We start from the raw sequence: 17,717 nt of genomic DNA, 5'->3' as shown, positions 1-17,717 counted from the left end.
CATACCATCTCCTCCATAAACTTATCGAGTTTAATCTTAAAGCCAAACAGATCTTTTGCCCCCACTGCTTCCCTTGGAAGGCTATTCCAAAACTTCACTCCTCTGATGGTTAGAAACCTTGGTCTAATTTCTAGTCTAAATTTCCTGGTGGCCAGTTTATATCCATTTGTTCTTGTGTCCACATTGGTACTGAGCTTAAATAATTCCTCTCCCTCTCCGGTATTTATCCCTCTGATATATTTATAGAGAGCAATCCTATCTCCCCTCAACCTTCTTTTACTTAGGCTAAACAAGCCAAGCTCCTTGAGTCTCCTTTCATAAGACAAGTTTTCCATTCCTCGGATCATCCTAGTAGCCCTTCTCTGTACCTTTTCCAGTTTGAATTCATCCTTCTTAAACATGGGAGACCAGAGCTGCATACAGTATTCCAGGTGAGGTCTCTCCAGTGCCTTGTATAATAGTACTAAAACCTCCTTATCCCTGCACCACCACTGGATCCACACCCCACGGGTAGCGGGCAGTCTTAAATGCTGTGCACCTGAGGAGGTGTTTGAGGGTGGTCATAAAAGTGACTAACAGCGCTGGCTTGAGCTAGGTGAGGGCTCAGCAGATTTCCTCAGAACAGCCCTACCAAGGAGCTTCACTCCCAACTCCACCAGTACAGAGCCTCCTGGCTGAAACATGTCATTGCAATATGGGCCCAGGGCCACTGGGGATTTAACACCATTGAAAGCTTCCTTGCTCATACCCCAAGCTGGCTTTGGGCTCAGACTGTCAGATCAATACCCACATGTGCTCAGACGATGAATGGAGCCCTCAGTGTTTCACCCAACTACGCTGTAAAGATGCCACATCTATGGGCCCAACTGGCTACTGCCTTTTACCATTCAGAACTGGTAAAGATAGCACAGATTTAAGTGATGCAAGGCTGTGGAGAATCAGACCCAGCTTTCTCCTCGCAAAGTTCAAGTCTTGTACTGTATAGTGGTACCTGAGCACCAACGTAATTGGGTTCCACATCCCCACGTATCCCCAATTCTCTTCTCACTAACAGCGAGATGGTCAACAAGCCATCAACAAGCGAGATGGTCAACAAGTTTCCATGGTGTCTGGACTGTCCCTATCATCACTGCGAGTGCCAACTGGCAGTGGGCACCTTGCAGCAGTGACGTCAGTGACTATTTTTACACAGAACCCCTAAGGTGTTGGCTCTCTCCAGAAGTGCAGGGAAGGAACTTCACCCTCTTCAAAGCTGCTGGCGCTCCTTAACCATATACGAGTTCCCTAATACCATGCCAGAGCAATATTCTGTTAACCAGGACAGGGGGGAAGGCAAGTTTAGCACCTGCAAAGCACAGCAAGAAATGGCATGAAGAGCTGTTGATTCAGTTGCATATTTGGTGCACAGTGGGGGAAACTGAAAGAGTACAGGGGAGGATGCTAAGGAACAGCTACACACCTAGGGGGAGAGAATCGCCACAGGGCAGCCAAACCCACCACAACCGTTACCTTCATCGTCCAACGTGGGGTAACTCCTGGCGGCTCGGAGATCATACTGGGCTTCATCCTTCTCCGAGGGGATCTGGCTAGCTGAAAACGCAGCTGTTGGACCAGGCATCTTGACAGCTAACAAGGCACTACGTCCTTTCTTAGATGGAGACGATTTCAGAGCTGCAGTCAGAAGAGTTAAGGAGATGAGACCACGAGCCATACTCACTGACTAGATACTAGAGAAACCATCCCACCCCTTGGATGAACATCCCCATAACACAGCAACAGAAGGACTCAGTCTCCAGGAAGGCCTAGCTGTGGGCTGTTGATACCGTTTGCCTAAAGAGCTTCCAGCTCTGAATCAGGCACTTCGGTTAGAAAGTCTGGTCAGCTCCAAACTGCAGTGAGCTCCAGCTTCCTCGCCAATGCAATTTCCTAGCTTAGGCTTGGACTGCTGTGGGGAGAACCGAATTTCCCCACATAGTTAGCTCACATAAGGAAGGTTGACAGGAGAAAAACAAGTTCCTCTTGGCAAGCATTTGCCAGTCATGTGCTCTCACTGATGTCTTGAGGCATGGCATTCTCTGATTCCTACATACCTGCTTTAAGAACTCTGTATACCAGTTCTCCAACTCGGGGTCGGGACCCCTCAGGGAGTCACAAGGTTATTACATGGTGGGTCACGAGATATCAGCCACCACCCCAACCCCCACTTTGCCTCCAGCATTTATAATGGTGTTAAATATATAAAAAAGTGTTTTTCATTTATAAGGGGGGGGGGGGGGCGGCGGTCACACTCCAAGGCTTGCTATGGAAAGGGGTCACCAGTACAAATGTTTGAGAACCACTGACCTTTACACTGACACAAGGGCACCAAGAGAACTATGCAAAGGTGATTATACATACAGGTGTCAGGAGAACTCAAATCACTCATGCTTTTAAAACTTTTAACAAATGCAAAGGAGTGGGAGCAGGGAGATCAACTGGGGGGATGCACTTCCTCTGCTACAATGGCTACTTTAGTATGGTAGAGCATGCAGTCAAGGTCTTCCCTCCTAGCAGGGTCAGGGGACATGGGGTGGGGGAGGCTTCCTGCCCATCTCAAAGGGAGGTGGTCCAGTGGGTGCCTCAGAATAGTGAGTCTGCATACACTTACAGGAATTCTTTCGGAACACTGTGTTGGTCATGAATTTGAAGAATCTCTCTGCGTAAAAGCTGGGTCTGTGCACTGACACCGTGTCCTAGAAACAAGATAGGTGATCAACATTATGCTTAAAAACCATGGCCTTATCAGCAGTGCCCAGTGAGTCTTCTTTATTCCAACATTTAATGTTGATAGCACCTTAAGCAGATCATTTCAGGTAAGCCTTTCCATTTTAACACTATAAATACGCTTGGAGCGTGTCCTTCGATTTGACTGCATTTTGATGAGGTTCTCAGTGTATTATGCTGGGCTGGTGATTCTGCTGCTTAGAGGGTACCTAGGTTTTTGGAGGAAGCAAATGGCCTGATTTCATACAAGAGGGTCCCCCGGCTTTGTTTGTTGATGTTCAAAGCACACTTGGACATGGTCACCAAAATTCAGCAATACAGCATCACTGCATTTTAGTTGTACTGTGCAGTTCATTTCATGTACTAAAGCTGAAATGGTCTGAGACAGCTTTGATGTTCTATTCTGCTTCTGTAACCATCGGCTTCTGTAAATGAGGCAAAGGCATTTTATAGAAGTACGTGTGTTTCTGATGAGCAAGTCCCACCTGAAGTCAATTTCGTAGCAGCACAATTTGCTGCTGTGGAACACATTGTAATATCAGAGGAGAACAGGTAGACAGTGACTCCTCGTTAGTAGATAATTCACCCAAGTGGAAATACAAATAGATCACACCCAGTGCTCTGTGCTAGTACAAAGGTCCCTAGTACAATAGAGAGACAGAGGACAGAAGCTTGTAGTATGACAGCTAAACATTTGAGGAAGTGGGCCAAGCTAAGGGAACTTGAATGGATGTACCACTCTACTGCCACAAGCCTACAGGTATGAAGAATTCCTCCTTTCCATTGGATTTAAGTTGTACCCGCCAAGAGACTACAAACAGCAAAGTAAATGGCACCAAACTGAATACAAGAAAGCAATGTAAGTAACCCTGCAGACCACAGCTTGCTGACAGCATTTCTCACACAAGGCTGTGTGTGTTGAATACTCACCCCATCGTGGACAAGGGCCTTCCAAGTGTGTTCTAGCTTCTTGATGAACCTAATTTTGAGAGAAAGTGTGTTGGACACAGGTTTGCCCTCCTCGCCCTGGCCAGACCACCTTTCACACCCTCCCACAGCAGAGGACCGTCCGCTGCTAATATTCCTTCCCATTCTCAGAGCATAGCTTTCCTCTCTCCAAGACAGCTGCGCTGATGCCTCTGAAGCGGAGGTTTCTAGGTCTCAGCAGCTGGAAGGTCAAGACTCCCTGGAAATATTGGAGGTGGGAGGAGCACAAGAACTACTCCCCTATACACTGTACTACCCCTCCAGAAAGGGGAGACTTTTCTTTAAGAAAAGCAGATTCAGCACCACTGGCTGATATAAATCTTCAAAATTAGCAAGATAAAAACTCACAGCTTTCAAATATGCATTGATAAATGTGAGTCAGATTGGGAAACTTGCTCTTGGAGACCGTCGTCTCAAAGGCAGGCTTTAATCTCTCTCCATACAGTATTAAAACCAGGTTTTATAGACGCTCAGAGGTCAGAGAATGCTCAAGCCCCCTTACCTGTAGGACTGAAGGATATCTATTATTCCTACGTGAAGCAGGAGGCGCTCTCCTTTGCCATTCACAGCTGGGATTCCTCCCATTCTGAAGAAAAGAAAACATTGTCACACTAACACAGAGACGCCCTAGGATACTTGTGCTGTATGTCAGAGAGGAAAGACAGATATCCACATTACCAGAGGGACAATCTTGTGGTTAATCAGGTTGACTCTGGTGCAACAGCTTTCATTATAAGATACAGTACCTGTGGAGTTATGCACTTTTCTGACTGAATGGAAGGTGGGGTTCTATGAGTCAACCTCTGTACAGCACTTGACCATATACAGTGCTAAGGTTTATTATGAATCAGGTGACTGCTTTCTCCTACCTGGGTCAGAGCACCCCAGGGTTCCTGTCCTACGGTAGGACATGGGTTCACGTTCAGAAGCTAGAGGTAAAGAACCGGCTGCAGTGCCACACGTGAAATGCACCCTTCAGATACACTAAGCTAGCAGCTTTCTGTCATGGCAGCCTAGGAGGACATTAAGACACCTGTGGCATTTCAAGGAGGCATCCGGGCAAACATCCCCTTCTCCCAAAAATATACGTTCTGACATCAAGACAGGGTGTTAGCTCCCACCACACACACACCAGCTGCTCCCTACAGCAGTGGGGAGATAAATCTTAGGAGTGCTCTTTTCAGGCAAAACGCTTTGAGAACCCTAGGGTAGAAACCCCTATTATATTGTAAGGGCCAGACTGCTCACCAATACAGATAGCATAAGTCCTGGATGCAGTCAGTGGGAGTTGTGTGCTTATAAACGCAGAAGCTTGGCCAAAATCTTTAAGCACAAGTTTGTTTTCAAACCGCCCCCCACCTCCACCCATTAATACCCATCTTGAATTTGCAGCACAATTAGTGTCAGCACATGGTAAGCTGACATGCGGACATCAGGCTGTCCACGGGAATTAAGAGTTATTTGAGAGAATGGAAACACCAACGTATTTCCTGGCTCTTTAACTGTGCAGAATCCTAACTGTTCAAAATGGAGCAGCTGGTCTCTCAGCACACAGATGCCATCAGACAAACACAGCAACCCCACAATTTGTTAGTAAGGCCAATCCACCGAGCCATAAACACAAAATGCTGCAAGAGCCACATGCGGCTCAAGAACTACAGATAAGGCAGAGTGCAGCAAGCACCGGGCAAGCTTCCGCCGCCCACAGCTCCACCTGTGAACTTCCAATCCTCCCCGTCAAACCCCAACATGCCAACGCCTGGATCTCACCTGAGCAGAGGCCGGGTGCTGCGAAGCAAATCAAATCCTCAAACCACACTGGCATGCTAGGATTCCACAGGGAGCAAGTGACAGACTCATGACCCAAGCAGAAACTGAACTCCAAACTCCACGGGCTAGGCTAGTGTGTAGCCCCACTGCATCACCACACTCCTGAGCTAAGCCTGCCCCCATCTCTCCTCCCAAGACCAGTGCTGTGCCTACAGGCTGGTACAGGGCCCAGTTACCTACTGGATGGGGTGCAATTCATGGTCCTGACCATTGTAAATAACAAAATGGGAATTGATAAAGTGTTTCAGAATGACAACGACCACATTTCACAACAAACTACTCCGTGCTACACTACATCAGCGGCTGTGCTCCATTTTCCTTAAGGCAGATGGGTCACGCAGATAGCTCAAGCCAACGGCACAGGGTGACAACCTTGAGGGATTTACTACTTTGGCTTTTTGCTTCCACCCACTCCCATTACAGCAGTACAAGAGAACCATTTTCACCTACGTGTCATCTGTATCTATGGACTCCCCCCGGGCAGCCCCACCCTGGATGGACTCCATGGCTGTGGAGTAAAGTGCCTTCTGCCCAACGGGACGCTTCTCATCAGACGTGCTCTGGGCTCCCTCAGTTTGCTGCTCCCGTTCTTGCTGGTCTATGTTATGCACCCCGAGCAGCAGGCTGTAGTCCATGATTTTAAAGCTTTCCAACACCTATAGGTTAGTATTGAGTTCAAGAACAAATCAGACAAAAAGACAGTCAGTCCAGTAAGTTCTCACATGCTACTTCAAAGGCAGACCCAAAAGCGTGGGACAGTCCATCTTGGTTACACAAAACTCATGCCAGCAACTCCTTAGCAGCAGCATAAGAGAGCATCAGAGTTAATCACCCTTTGTTTCAACATACTTTGGGCTTGGTCTAACGGATCTCAGACACCCTTGCCACTGGTCTTTTAAGTGGGTTGTGGGATGGCAAAGAGTTTACAAGGGGCCAGCTCTGCTTCGTCACCTGTTGTACACTGTACAGCAGAAGCTCGTTCACCCCAATGACCCCGTTCTGGATGACTGAATTGTGTGAACTGGAGAATAAGTGAACAAATGTGATAGGAAAAACCAAGAATTCCACAGCATATGGCAAGCTGTGTCCCTGGGAGCCAAGTGTCATTTGGTTTTATGACATTTCGTAATGGATGTTCTCTGAAACTAGCAAAGTACCTAACTACTGCACTCTGCTTTTGGGTGAGCTGAGAACCGGGATGGAGACAGCTGGCTTTGGGTTTACAGATTAATGAGCTAACAAAAGCACGGGACACTCCATCTTGCTTACAGCTGCCTGAGAGCTAGAGACCTACACAGTTTGTTAGTCCAGCTTTCTAGGTTTACCTTGCCCTTACCAAGCAGTCTCGCTGAAGTGTTTTCACCAGTGCACTGAAGGTGTCTGTGTCCAGCATTAGGCCTTCTGGCATGTCCTGCATGAAGTCCAGGTCCTTGAAAGTGGGGCTGGATTTCTCCTTCTCCTTCTTGGATGCCCGGCGTTTGTAGGTCGAACCTTTCAGGTCAAATTTCAGGTGCATTTTCACCACCCGGGGCAGGATATTGTTCATCACCACCACCCGAATGTTCTTGCCTCCCGACTGAACGCAGTACAGTCCATAGAACTTTGGCAGCAAGGTCCGTGGGTTCTGGTTCAGGTTCTGCAGTGGGGCAAGGAAGGCAGAAGGGGGAGGTTAGAAAGAGCCTTTGTGAAAAAACAACTTCTGCTTTGTTTAGTGCAGAACCCAAGATCAAATTGGCTTTGGGAAGGGTTCACAGATTAGCATTTGCGCATCCAGAATTTATTTTTACCTTGACAGCTTTGCAGGAGAAAGATCCCAAACAAACTTCAACTAACCATTTGAATGGCTCCATCTAGGATCTGGCTTTACAAACTGGAAAGACTGCTATGCCTTGACTTGCCTATAGAAAATAACATTTTGCACATCTCTCTGACAGATTTCCCCACAAACTGCAGCTAAGGAAAGGGAAACCTAATCATACCCCCCACCCCCAAAAAACCCCCAACTAGTTAGTGGGAATTTAAAGTTTTAAAGTATCAGATATCCTCATCCAATTGGAGACCTTACAACTATGAACTGTTCCCTAGCTCAGAACAAACCAATGGCATAACATTTATTACAACATCTCTATCAAGCTTCTCCAGAAGGATATACTATCATCGCAGCTTACCTTTAACAAAGTCAATTTATAAAACAGTCTGCCAGAGAGATCAGTTAACCCACCCCAATGTCAGGCCCATTTTAGGCAATCATGTTATTAGGAACGATATCACAAACGCGGTTTGCTTGTTCAGCGCTGGGAGGCTTTTAAAAGGAAACAAAAAGAGCTATGCATGCTATATGAGAGAAGAGATGAACCTTCCAGATTTCAAAACAAAGGAAAGCAGAAGCACAGCAAGTGTATGAAAATTTAATGCCCTTCATCTCATCTTTTCTAACTAGACCCATGAGTGAGTTTTCTTTATGAGCGTATCAGTCAATATAGTGCCGTACAAAGCCACCACTGCCAGCCAGCAGCTGAAAGCAGAACTCCACTTTCCAGAGTTAGAGCAACTCAGCACCAACCGTCCCCGTGTCTTGTCTGTCTCAGGCCATTTTACACCTCAGAGGGGTTTCTGACAGCAGCAGGGAGACCCTCGTAGCAATTAGCATAGTGTAACTTTACAACATATCGGACAACAGCACAAGCGCTTTACAACAGGGTGAGAAGTCATGTTTGATCCTCTATAATTATTTTTATTATCCAACCATCTAAAGCTCCTGGGACAAGAAGAGTCTAGTTACTACTTTCATTTGAGATGTCCTAATCCTAGGAGCCTTGCCTAGCATGTTTTACTCCCTACAGGGAATAAAATTTTCAAAAGCTCTTAAGTGATGTAGCTGTTTAAATCCCATTTTCAAAAGTGAGCCATTGACTTTCAGTTACACTCTGGAAGCCTAGGTGCCTGAAGTGCTTCTGAATAATAATTCCTAGCTCTTATCCAGCTCCTTTCTTCAGTAACTCTCAAAGCACTTTACAAAGGGAGGTAAGTATCATCACATCCTTTTTACACATGGGGAAACTGAGGCACTGGGAGCAGAAATGGCTTGGCCAAGCTCACCCGGCAGGCCAGTGGGATAGCCAGAAATAGAATTCAGGTCTCTCCAGTCCCAGACCAGTGCTCTGAGTGAGGCAGGGATCCTGAGGAAAACAGCTCATCAGGTAATTAAAGACTAGTACGATGCACACATACAAAGGGCAGAGTGAAGGTTGTGTAGGTAACCTTAGTTCTGGCATTTCCATAGCACAGTGCTTCCCCTTTGCAGGCTTCAGGTTCTTTGAACACAGTATTTTTATCTGGAATTGGATCCTAAGATGCGTCTGTGTAGGAGGAGACACTTCCTGCCACTGGGGGGACCCACCTTCCCTGCTACAGTGGGCTCCTGTTCTGGTTCTTATTTTCTCCTCCTGGAAAGTCTCTGCTGAGCCTCAGTGCACTGCCATGCTAACCCACCATGCTGCTGCACTGTAGAGCAGCCCACAGTCTGGGGTAGGTTAGAAAATACCAAGCTGCAGCCACGGGCTGATACAGGCAAAGGCTTCAGCTGACAGACTGGTACCAGGGCCTGTCGATGGCAGGGACCCACGACAATAGATTACTGAGCAGATTACCATTAAGCGGCGCACACACAAGGGAAATTCGGGAAATAGTAGGGATGGGTACTCCCGAAACAAACATGCTTGGGTGCTGCACAATAGCAGGGCAATAACACACCCACTTTGCCACACAGCTGCCTTCACAAACCTAAGAACATCTGATAGGAGACAAAGGGGAGGAGAAAGTTTCATCCCTTAAGGCCTCCAACAGTTAAGGCATGATAATCTGCTATCCTGGGATTCAACAGCAGTAAAGCTGGAGGAGGGTGCAAATACTTGTCAGGACATGGCTCAGCTATCTCCAGGTTTTAAGTGGGTTGAATTTTGTTTCCACATCAGGCTTCACAAGAGGCTGTTCATTTTGTCATGTGTGCTGGGCAGGCGGGCAAAGGAAGCCCTGCTAGGTTACCAAAACACCACCCTTTGTGGTGCTGTGGACAGGCAAGCTGTACATTTCTCCCACAAACCAACGTCCTGATACCCACCATGTAGTAGCCAGGGAGAAGTTTCTGTAAGAATTCCGCTTCCTTGTGCATCACAGTTTTTATGATGAACTCGTCATCACTGGTGACATAGAAGAGGGAGCCGCTGGCACCAGGATTCGATAGCTCGATCAGAGGCTCGTTACATAATGAATACTAGGAAGGAAAGAAAAAAAATAAGATGTCATTCATACACCACATGATAAACTAGGATCAGAATAATACATCTACAAGGCATTCCTAAGGCACCACCCCATGGAATCTAGACCAAGAGGTCTGGGATATTAAGCAGTACAGAAATTGTGAACCTTAAACTGGAGTTAGTCTCACAGTGGATTGGGTGGAAGACAGCTTACAAAGAGATGCATATATTACAGTCCAGAGTGCCCTGACTGCTCACAGAGTCAAGCTAATCTGCCTGCCCTCAGTAACACCCAGGCTGCATAACATCAAATCTTTTTATGTTTTGTGCCCTGTACCACCACCACATAGGGTTCTTTCCCTCAGTGTGTTAGTGTGCGCGCAGACAGAAGGATCGGATTTAAAGAGACAAGCCAGCTTGTTCAGCGTTCTGCATGTCTCAGTTCCAGAGAGGAACAAAATGCACTGCCTGTTCCCAAGACTAGAGCTCTCCCATGTGCTCAAACATTAAAGATACATGGTTTGCAGAGGCGTCCCTCATACCCTCAGTGCAGCAACTAAAAGAGGTGGGAAACCACCCCCATAAAACTCGCGTATCAGTAGGCATGTGGTAATTATGCTTCCCTGTATTCAGAACCCAATCCTGGAGCACAGAGCAGGGACTAGAAATCTGAACAGCAAGTTCCCAGAGCAGAGCAGGGAGGCAGAGGTGTTGTGTGGACACAAATGCAAGTGTCCAGAAACATTTGCATATGTCAGACAAAAGGGGTTAGGGCAACATTATGTAGGAGCTGATATTTGAAGAAGGTAAAGCAGAGGGGACATAATCAGAGCAATAAATTAAATGCTATTATTACATGCTGAAAACAGCTTACAGCACTGCATGGATTAACGATCCAAGACTTTATCAACTTAATTATCTCATGCATAATTAAAAGGCATTCACTGCCATAGTGGGTCAGAGAAAGGGGAAGCAGTGGCTGCAAATCAGATCTGACACCTTTGGAATTCAGGCAGGATCTCTCCCTCCCCCAAGTTTGTAACCACTATCAAATCAGCAGGCATTATCCCAGATGGCACAGATGGGGATTTCTGTTGTTGTCAAGCAGCCCCATCATACAGGCTCATTTCTGTTGGTATGTTTTCAGTCCTTATTTCTGACTAACTGCAGATATGGGCAAAGCGGTTACATAAAAATGGCACCTTCTTAAGACGATCTGCTCCTGCCTCCAACAAACTCTGCCTTGCTATCAGCAAGATGAGGTGCAACCACTTACACACAGGAGCCAACTTTAACTGAGGCCTGACCTACACTTCAGTTTTAAACTGACGTTGCTCAGGGGTAGGAAAAGTTCACAAAGGACATTGCAATTAAGCTGACCTATCCCCTAGTGTGGGCACGACTAGGTAGATGGAAGAATTCTTCCTTCCCCTAGCTACCACCTCCCGGAGAGGTGAATTAACTACAGCGATGGGAAAACCCCTTTGTCACAGTAGGAGGCAGCTACACTGTGGTGCTACAGCAGCACCATAGCTGTGCCACTCCAGCACCCATGTGCAGACATGGCCTTAGTCTATTCCAAATCCAATCAGTGATCTTACGGGAGAACACTGGTTAGCCCTGACAAGCCATTTCAGCTCTAGAAGAGCAAGTTGGAGTCTATTCGGATTTTCACGTTACCAAGTGTTAACTCTCAGATTGTTAAATCTTTATTACTGGGGATGATGCATGAGGCAGAAAACATCTTCCCTGAGGTTCCAAGGGAGTTTAGAAGACTTGTCTTTTTTTCTTGTAGACAGAGTAAATTTGTTGCATTGTCAGTGAGACATGGAGCCCCACCATATCATTTTAACCAAATACACCTTAAAGACTCCATGACAGTAGATTATTCCATTCTTCCTTTAACACAGGGTGCCCCAACAGACCTAATTTGCTAGGAATGGACTTGGCAAACCGAAGCAGAAACACCAGAAGACCAGAAGCCTCTCAGACCCACTCTTCCAGCTGGTCTCTCTCACAGACTGTACAAGAAAAGAAGCACCACCACAGACTTCACATTTGGGATCTGCTTAATGTACAGGATCAGAGATTCTCTCTAATCCCAGTACTGTACCTCAGTCTCCAGCTACCAAATATTATGTGGGGGATGTTTGGCTTTCTTTATGTTCTCTCCTCAAATTTGACTTCAACTCCCCTCTGTGATACTGACCCTATCACTTGACTCCATGCCTCAGTTTCCCCCAGCTATTAGCTGGAGACTGAATTTAACAAAAATCCAAGGAAACCCCCTAATTCTGTGCAGCTGACTGGTCACATATCAGTCTGTTGTATGGCGTTTCCCCATCTTCAATTTTGCTGAGGCTTCAAGTAAAGCAGTTCTATCCAAGCCCATTCATACCTAGTACTAACCACAGAGAAATAAAGAACTCCATACATACCAAATAATCATCTGGACGAATTCCAAAGAGCTCCCGGAAGTACCGAAAAGCCACGGGTGCATAGGTTTTGAACCTGAAGTCAGGGTAATGGTGAGCTGGAGTGAGGTTACTTCCTTCACTGCATGGAAAGGATACAAAAAGAGCAGGCATGTTATTTCACATTAATGCCTCGCGTATTTGCACATTTACACCCAGCCAGTTGATAGATATGAAAAAAAGGAAAATTGAGCTTTGCAAAAAGGCATTCCAAGAAGCCACCAGCCTAGGCACAAAGATCTTGCCTGACCTCATCAGGACACTAGCAAAAAGATATAATATTTTAACCATCTGGCAAGGAAACTCACTCCTTGGGAAGAGCAAATAGAAGTTTGCAAGGCTAGACGTATATACATACAGACTCTAGTTTCTGTAAGCCCTGCACATTAACAGCTCAGCCATGCAAAAGTTGAAGTGGTCCAATGAATATTGTTGGCTGGGGGGTTTCCTCAGTCTCAGTACAAAGATAATGTAACATCTGGAGGTGAAAATTCCACATAGGTAGGTTAAAAAGGACTACAACTATAAAGGCAACAAAAGCTTCAAGGCTAACAAGCCCAGTAAGCAGATATATCACAGCCCATAGTAAATCCAACCCCATGTCTTGAGCTGCAGCACCATGGATTCTAATGCTTCCAGTAATATGCTGGTAAGAAATAGGTACACACTTGAAATTCTGAGGGCCCACCTTTCTGCTTAGAACGAAGCCCCTTTAAATCAGCATGATGAAAGGAAACAGCCAGCCCCTGCATTTTGTTTCACTTGTCCTCTTACCTGGGAAAGAAAATGCTCTCCACCACGTAAAAATCCTGCATCAGGACATCTCTCTCTGGCTTGGAGCTCAGGTTCCCCACTGTGTAACCAATACCCAGCTGGATGGCCCCCTTCAGAGTGGTCGAAGTGGTCTAGCAGAAGGAAGAGAGCAGTCAATGCACATTCACCGTTAAGTTACGGCAACAGCCCTCAAATATAGGTATCCTTGATGCTCTGTGATCATGCTGATGCCTTGTGGGAGGTCTCAGATATTGGCTGCTTTGTAAGAGAACACCACTATAGAGTGCCTCCGGTTTCTATAGAATGACAGTTGTGAAATGCTTGTAGCGTGTAAGGTCAGCACAGTACACTGCAGGGAAATCTAATCAAATTGGTTAGCCAATCGCACACCTGTATTCCCCCTTTGTTTCTTACAGTTTGAATGACCTGTTCATACACACTTGGTCGCTATTCTATTCTCAACCTCCCATTTGTATGCGTGACCACTACTCTCCAGAAATCAATCAAGAGACGGAACCTTTTTGTAGGTAGTTTCGCCAGAAGCATCAACTCCTCGATGACCTATCTTCTTTCCTTGGCCAACTCCAGGCTGTCCTGATAATGATGGGGCCTGGGAAAGAGAAGTTTCCAGGTCAGAGTGGTGAAGAAAAGCTACTCTAGCGGAAGGAAGAAAAGAGGCACAGTGGTACAGTCAGGACTAAGGTGCTGTGGTTATAAGGAATGCAATGGTCTGCATTTATTCCTGTGTAAAGATCTGCAGAGTGCATACAGATGTATCTGGCACCAGCAAGCTTTAAACACTAAATTATACACCCCTCAGGATGAGAGGCGAGTTGATAGCCAGCGAGTTTATCACACACAGGACTGTGGATCTTGACATACTGGGAGGAAGGATGGTCTTGGGTTAAGACACTGGATTGGGACTCAGATCTACGTTTGTTTCCCAATTCCATCAGACTCCCTGTGTAAAAGTCAGAAGGTACCATCATGATCCTCTGACCTCCTGTCTAATGAAGGCCAGCGAACTGCCCCAAAACAATTAGTTACTTAATTTCAGTACCTCAGTTCCCCATTTGAAAACTGGCGATACTTCCCCACCTCACAGGGTAATGGGAGTAGAACTGCATTCATGTTTGTGGGCACTGTGGGGATGTGAATCAAATACTAGACAGATCAGTCTTTAAACACCCCACTCCGATAAAGTACCAGGTCATTTGGGCTTTAGAGCTCAAAGCCAACCCCTTATACTCCATCTGAAAGCCAGCAAGCAGAGTGGATAATGAATCACCAGTGTTGTGTTCATGGGGAGACACTTCACTTAAGCAAGCTGCTGTTTATGAACAACTGATTCACCAAGCCAGGTGAATTGCTGTAATTGTAGCAGTTTCCTCCAGAAACGTAGCAAAGGTGCGTAAAGTGCGGTCTGAGCGCCAACACTAAAACGATAGCCCTTCTGTCCCATCGCTTTCCTCCATTTGCTCCTTCCAGGATCAGCAGCAGAGCTCTACACATCAAGCCAACTGCACATTGTAAAGTTCAAGGCAGTGTTTCTCTGCAGTCCCACCCACCTAAACACATCTCTGCCTTGGCGTGCTGCTTGAATGACTCTGCAGCTGCCCACTACCTACGGCGATGGAGAAGCGTCACAGGCGCCAACAACTTTCAGTGGACTCACCATGTACATCTGGGGGGAGCTTGAGCATTCTGCTTCTGTGACACCATTAACAGCCGGCCATGGCTTTAGACATGACTAATCTAGGCACAATTTGTAATGACCCAAGGCAGTCTCTCCTGGAGGAACACCGCATCAGTGGTATTGGTCTATGCTGCAGCACTTGACAATTTATCAACACTGAAGTTTACACAAAGGGAGTGAATCTATTCAGACTGCAGCGAAGTATTGCAATATTTCCTTCCAATTATCCAAGCTGCTAGAGCGCCTTCAGGACAGGACCAACTGGATGCCTTTATTTCTTTCTATAAAGATCTGTGTAGTCTTGGACATTTCTACAGCAGACTCCAGCCATTCTGACTACCATTAATCCACACATGTAGTTAATGTTACATTTTTCATCTTCCACCCAATGACCTCAAAACTCATTACAAACATGAATTAAACTGTTACAAACCCACCCCATGCTGTGGGTAATTAACCCCATTTTACACACTGACCAACATTGGCACAGACAGGTTACGTGACTGAAGTCACACAGCAAGTAAGAATTGGGGATAGAGGGCAGGGGCTCGACGCCCAGGCCCTTGTTCTAACCATAACAGAGCATTTCCTGTCCCAGAGAGGACTGGATATTTATTTGTGCAATGAAATAAGGAGTTAGCCTGTCCAGAAGTTTAATTTCCCACTAGGTGCTGATTTTGGAGGTGTGAGAATTCCTAACATACTCCCAGAGCCATCTCTTTTTAGAAAATTATAATTATTGTTAGACATTTAAATGAGGGCCCATCACAGCATCTGGGTGCCTACAAACAATGACCCCCCCCCCCCGCCAAAGTCTGAAACAGCTGGACCAAACAAAAATTGGCTGAACACTGCCCTAGAGATCAGGGGCTGGCACATGGGATCCTCCCTGCTTCCAACTGTGGTGTTTAACTCCAGAAACCAAGAGCGACTTAGCAAACTGTAACCTTATCCTAGCTAATGAGTGACAGAGGGGTGATCCCTGGGATCCACCCCCTATGTAATTAATAATCATCTCTTCTACTGTGTTTAGTAACATCTAGCTTTTACATAGTGCTTTTCATCAGATCTAAAAGCACTTTACAAAAGAGGTCAGCATCATTATCCCCATTTTACAGATGGGACACTGAGGCACGGGGAGGGGAAGGGACTTGCCCAAGGTCTTCCAGCAGGCTAGTGGCAGCGTCAGGAATTTAGAACCCAGGTCTTCTGAGTCTGTCCAGTGCTCTACCCACCTGACCACACTGATACACATTCAGGACTTTACAAATTGCACCTAGAAGCCAATCAATGGAACATTGGGGAGATGCACCCACAATAACCCACCTCACCCAAGACATTTATAGCAGCTTTTCTAATATTTGTTTTAATTCTACAACCACTAAATCTGCACAGTATTACTTAACAGTTAGCAAAGGGAGAAAAATTCAAGCACAAACAAGAGTTAGATGAATTTTAAGGTGAGATTTCAAAGAGTTGATGAGGCACATCACTCAGTGGCAGCATTCAGAGGTGTACCAAGAGCAGTGGGATTGTCGAAAGGTACACAGAGACAAGTGGTAGGTGAGTAGCTTGCGGGGGGGGAGGGATTGGAAGAGATGCTATATTTGCATAGCTTATATTCATCACAGGCTGTTAAATCCATGAGTATACTTTACAAAGTTTTTGCTCTTATCTGTGCTTCATTCTCAGTGGAAACACTAACCAGAGCCAAGAGCTTACTCAGATTCTACAACCAATGCCAAAAACTGACCCACACAAGCACAGCAGCAGAGAGAGGGTGGGATTGGCAGCTACAATGTGTAGCATTGAATAGAAATCTGGTAACTAAAGTAGCGAACTGAGCAAATATTTAAAGGCCCGATTTTCAGGTGAGCACCTGCAGCTCCCATCAACTAGCTGGAGGATGGGGTCTGAAAATCAGGCTCTCAAGTTTAGTCTCAGCTCTAGGAATCTTAGCAGCAGCTTTCCCTGTTTCCGATTGAGACTTGCATGCTGCTTAGTGAAGCTCAATTTATTGGGATCTCTATTCTAAGAAAGACAAAATGTGCTTTGCTGAGGTTCAAATACTTAGATGGGGGCCAGTTTCAGTAGATACATTTGTTGTGTTAGACTACAGGTGCCCGAGTTGCTCAAGACTGGTGAAGGGTTACAGAGCTTTGACCAGAAGGCCAGGGATTTGATTTTGGGCCTGCATTGGTAGCAAAGTGCTTACATGGCTTTCATCACTGTAGTAATAAAATCCTTAAGACGATCTTCTCAAAACCCCTGAGAGGTAGGGATGTTTCATCCCCATTGGACAGTTAGGAAATAGATTAAGTGACTTGTCCAGGGTCATACAGAAAGGTTGTGGCAGAGGCAGGAATCGAATTTGGATCTCAAATCCTAGCTCAGCCCAGTGGAGAGCAATGGTGAGATGGCCCACTTCAGTGCGCGCGCGCGCGCTCTCTCTCTCTCTCTCACTCACACACACACACACACGCGCTGAAAGCCTGTGCTATCAAAGTCATGTTGTAAAAAAAGCCAAAAATATCCAAGAAGTTAAAAATTGGACACTAATAGACTGTGAATCCCAGTGATTGAACCTGCTGAACTGTGGCAGTTGGGCCCAGAAATCCATCTGTGCACTTTCCCACATACAACCAATGAAATTGTTGCAGGAAAATTGTCTGTAGAGTAAGGGCGGTGATGGGTTGAGATTCTGCTGTCATTACAATGGTCTAGGATTCTTGGCTTGGTACAGATACATGTTGCTAAAAGTGGCTTACTTTAGCTAAAAGCCCATGCTTTCACACAGGTGTAACTTGTAGAGTCGAAATAGCTGAGAACTTAAACTGATCAGTAACAAATCCCAGTGATGAGTCAACCTGGTGACACTCAATAAAAAGAATTCTCAGCCATGCTTGTAGCAGTTTCCATTGCTCCACATGACTC

General features: G+C 46.0%; 1 protein-coding gene across 9 annotated transcripts in view; it reads right to left on the bottom strand.

Annotated features, from left to right (window-relative positions):
• Positions 1–17,717, bottom strand: part of PIP5K1C (phosphatidylinositol-4-phosphate 5-kinase type 1 gamma) — a 78,434-nt gene that overhangs the window by 15,692 nt on the left and 45,025 nt on the right. For all 9 annotated transcript variants that reach the window (XM_043535638.1, XM_037885536.2, XM_043535634.1 and 6 more), the window contains exons 3-12: positions 13,605–13,697; positions 13,088–13,218; positions 12,278–12,395; positions 9,701–9,853; positions 6,917–7,216; positions 6,031–6,236; positions 4,253–4,336; positions 3,694–3,742; positions 2,648–2,732; positions 1,510–1,671 (exon numbers count right to left, since the gene is read on the bottom strand). In XM_043535638.1, coding sequence (XP_043391573.1) covers positions 1,510–1,671; positions 2,648–2,732; positions 3,694–3,742; positions 4,253–4,336; positions 6,031–6,236; positions 6,917–7,216; positions 9,701–9,853; positions 12,278–12,395; positions 13,088–13,218; positions 13,605–13,697 — 1,381 coding nt within the window. The remainder of the gene's footprint in view (positions 1–1,509; positions 1,672–2,647; positions 2,733–3,693; positions 3,743–4,252; positions 4,337–6,030; positions 6,237–6,916; positions 7,217–9,700; positions 9,854–12,277; positions 12,396–13,087; positions 13,219–13,604; positions 13,698–17,717) is intronic.

Source organism: Chelonia mydas, chromosome 25, assembly GCF_015237465.2.
Source record: "Chelonia mydas isolate rCheMyd1 chromosome 25, rCheMyd1.pri.v2, whole genome shotgun sequence".
Classification (NCBI taxonomy): domain Eukaryota; kingdom Metazoa; phylum Chordata; order Testudines; family Cheloniidae; genus Chelonia; species Chelonia mydas.
The sequence above is the reverse complement of the archived record's forward strand: the minus strand, read 5'-3'. Positions and strand labels throughout refer to the sequence as shown.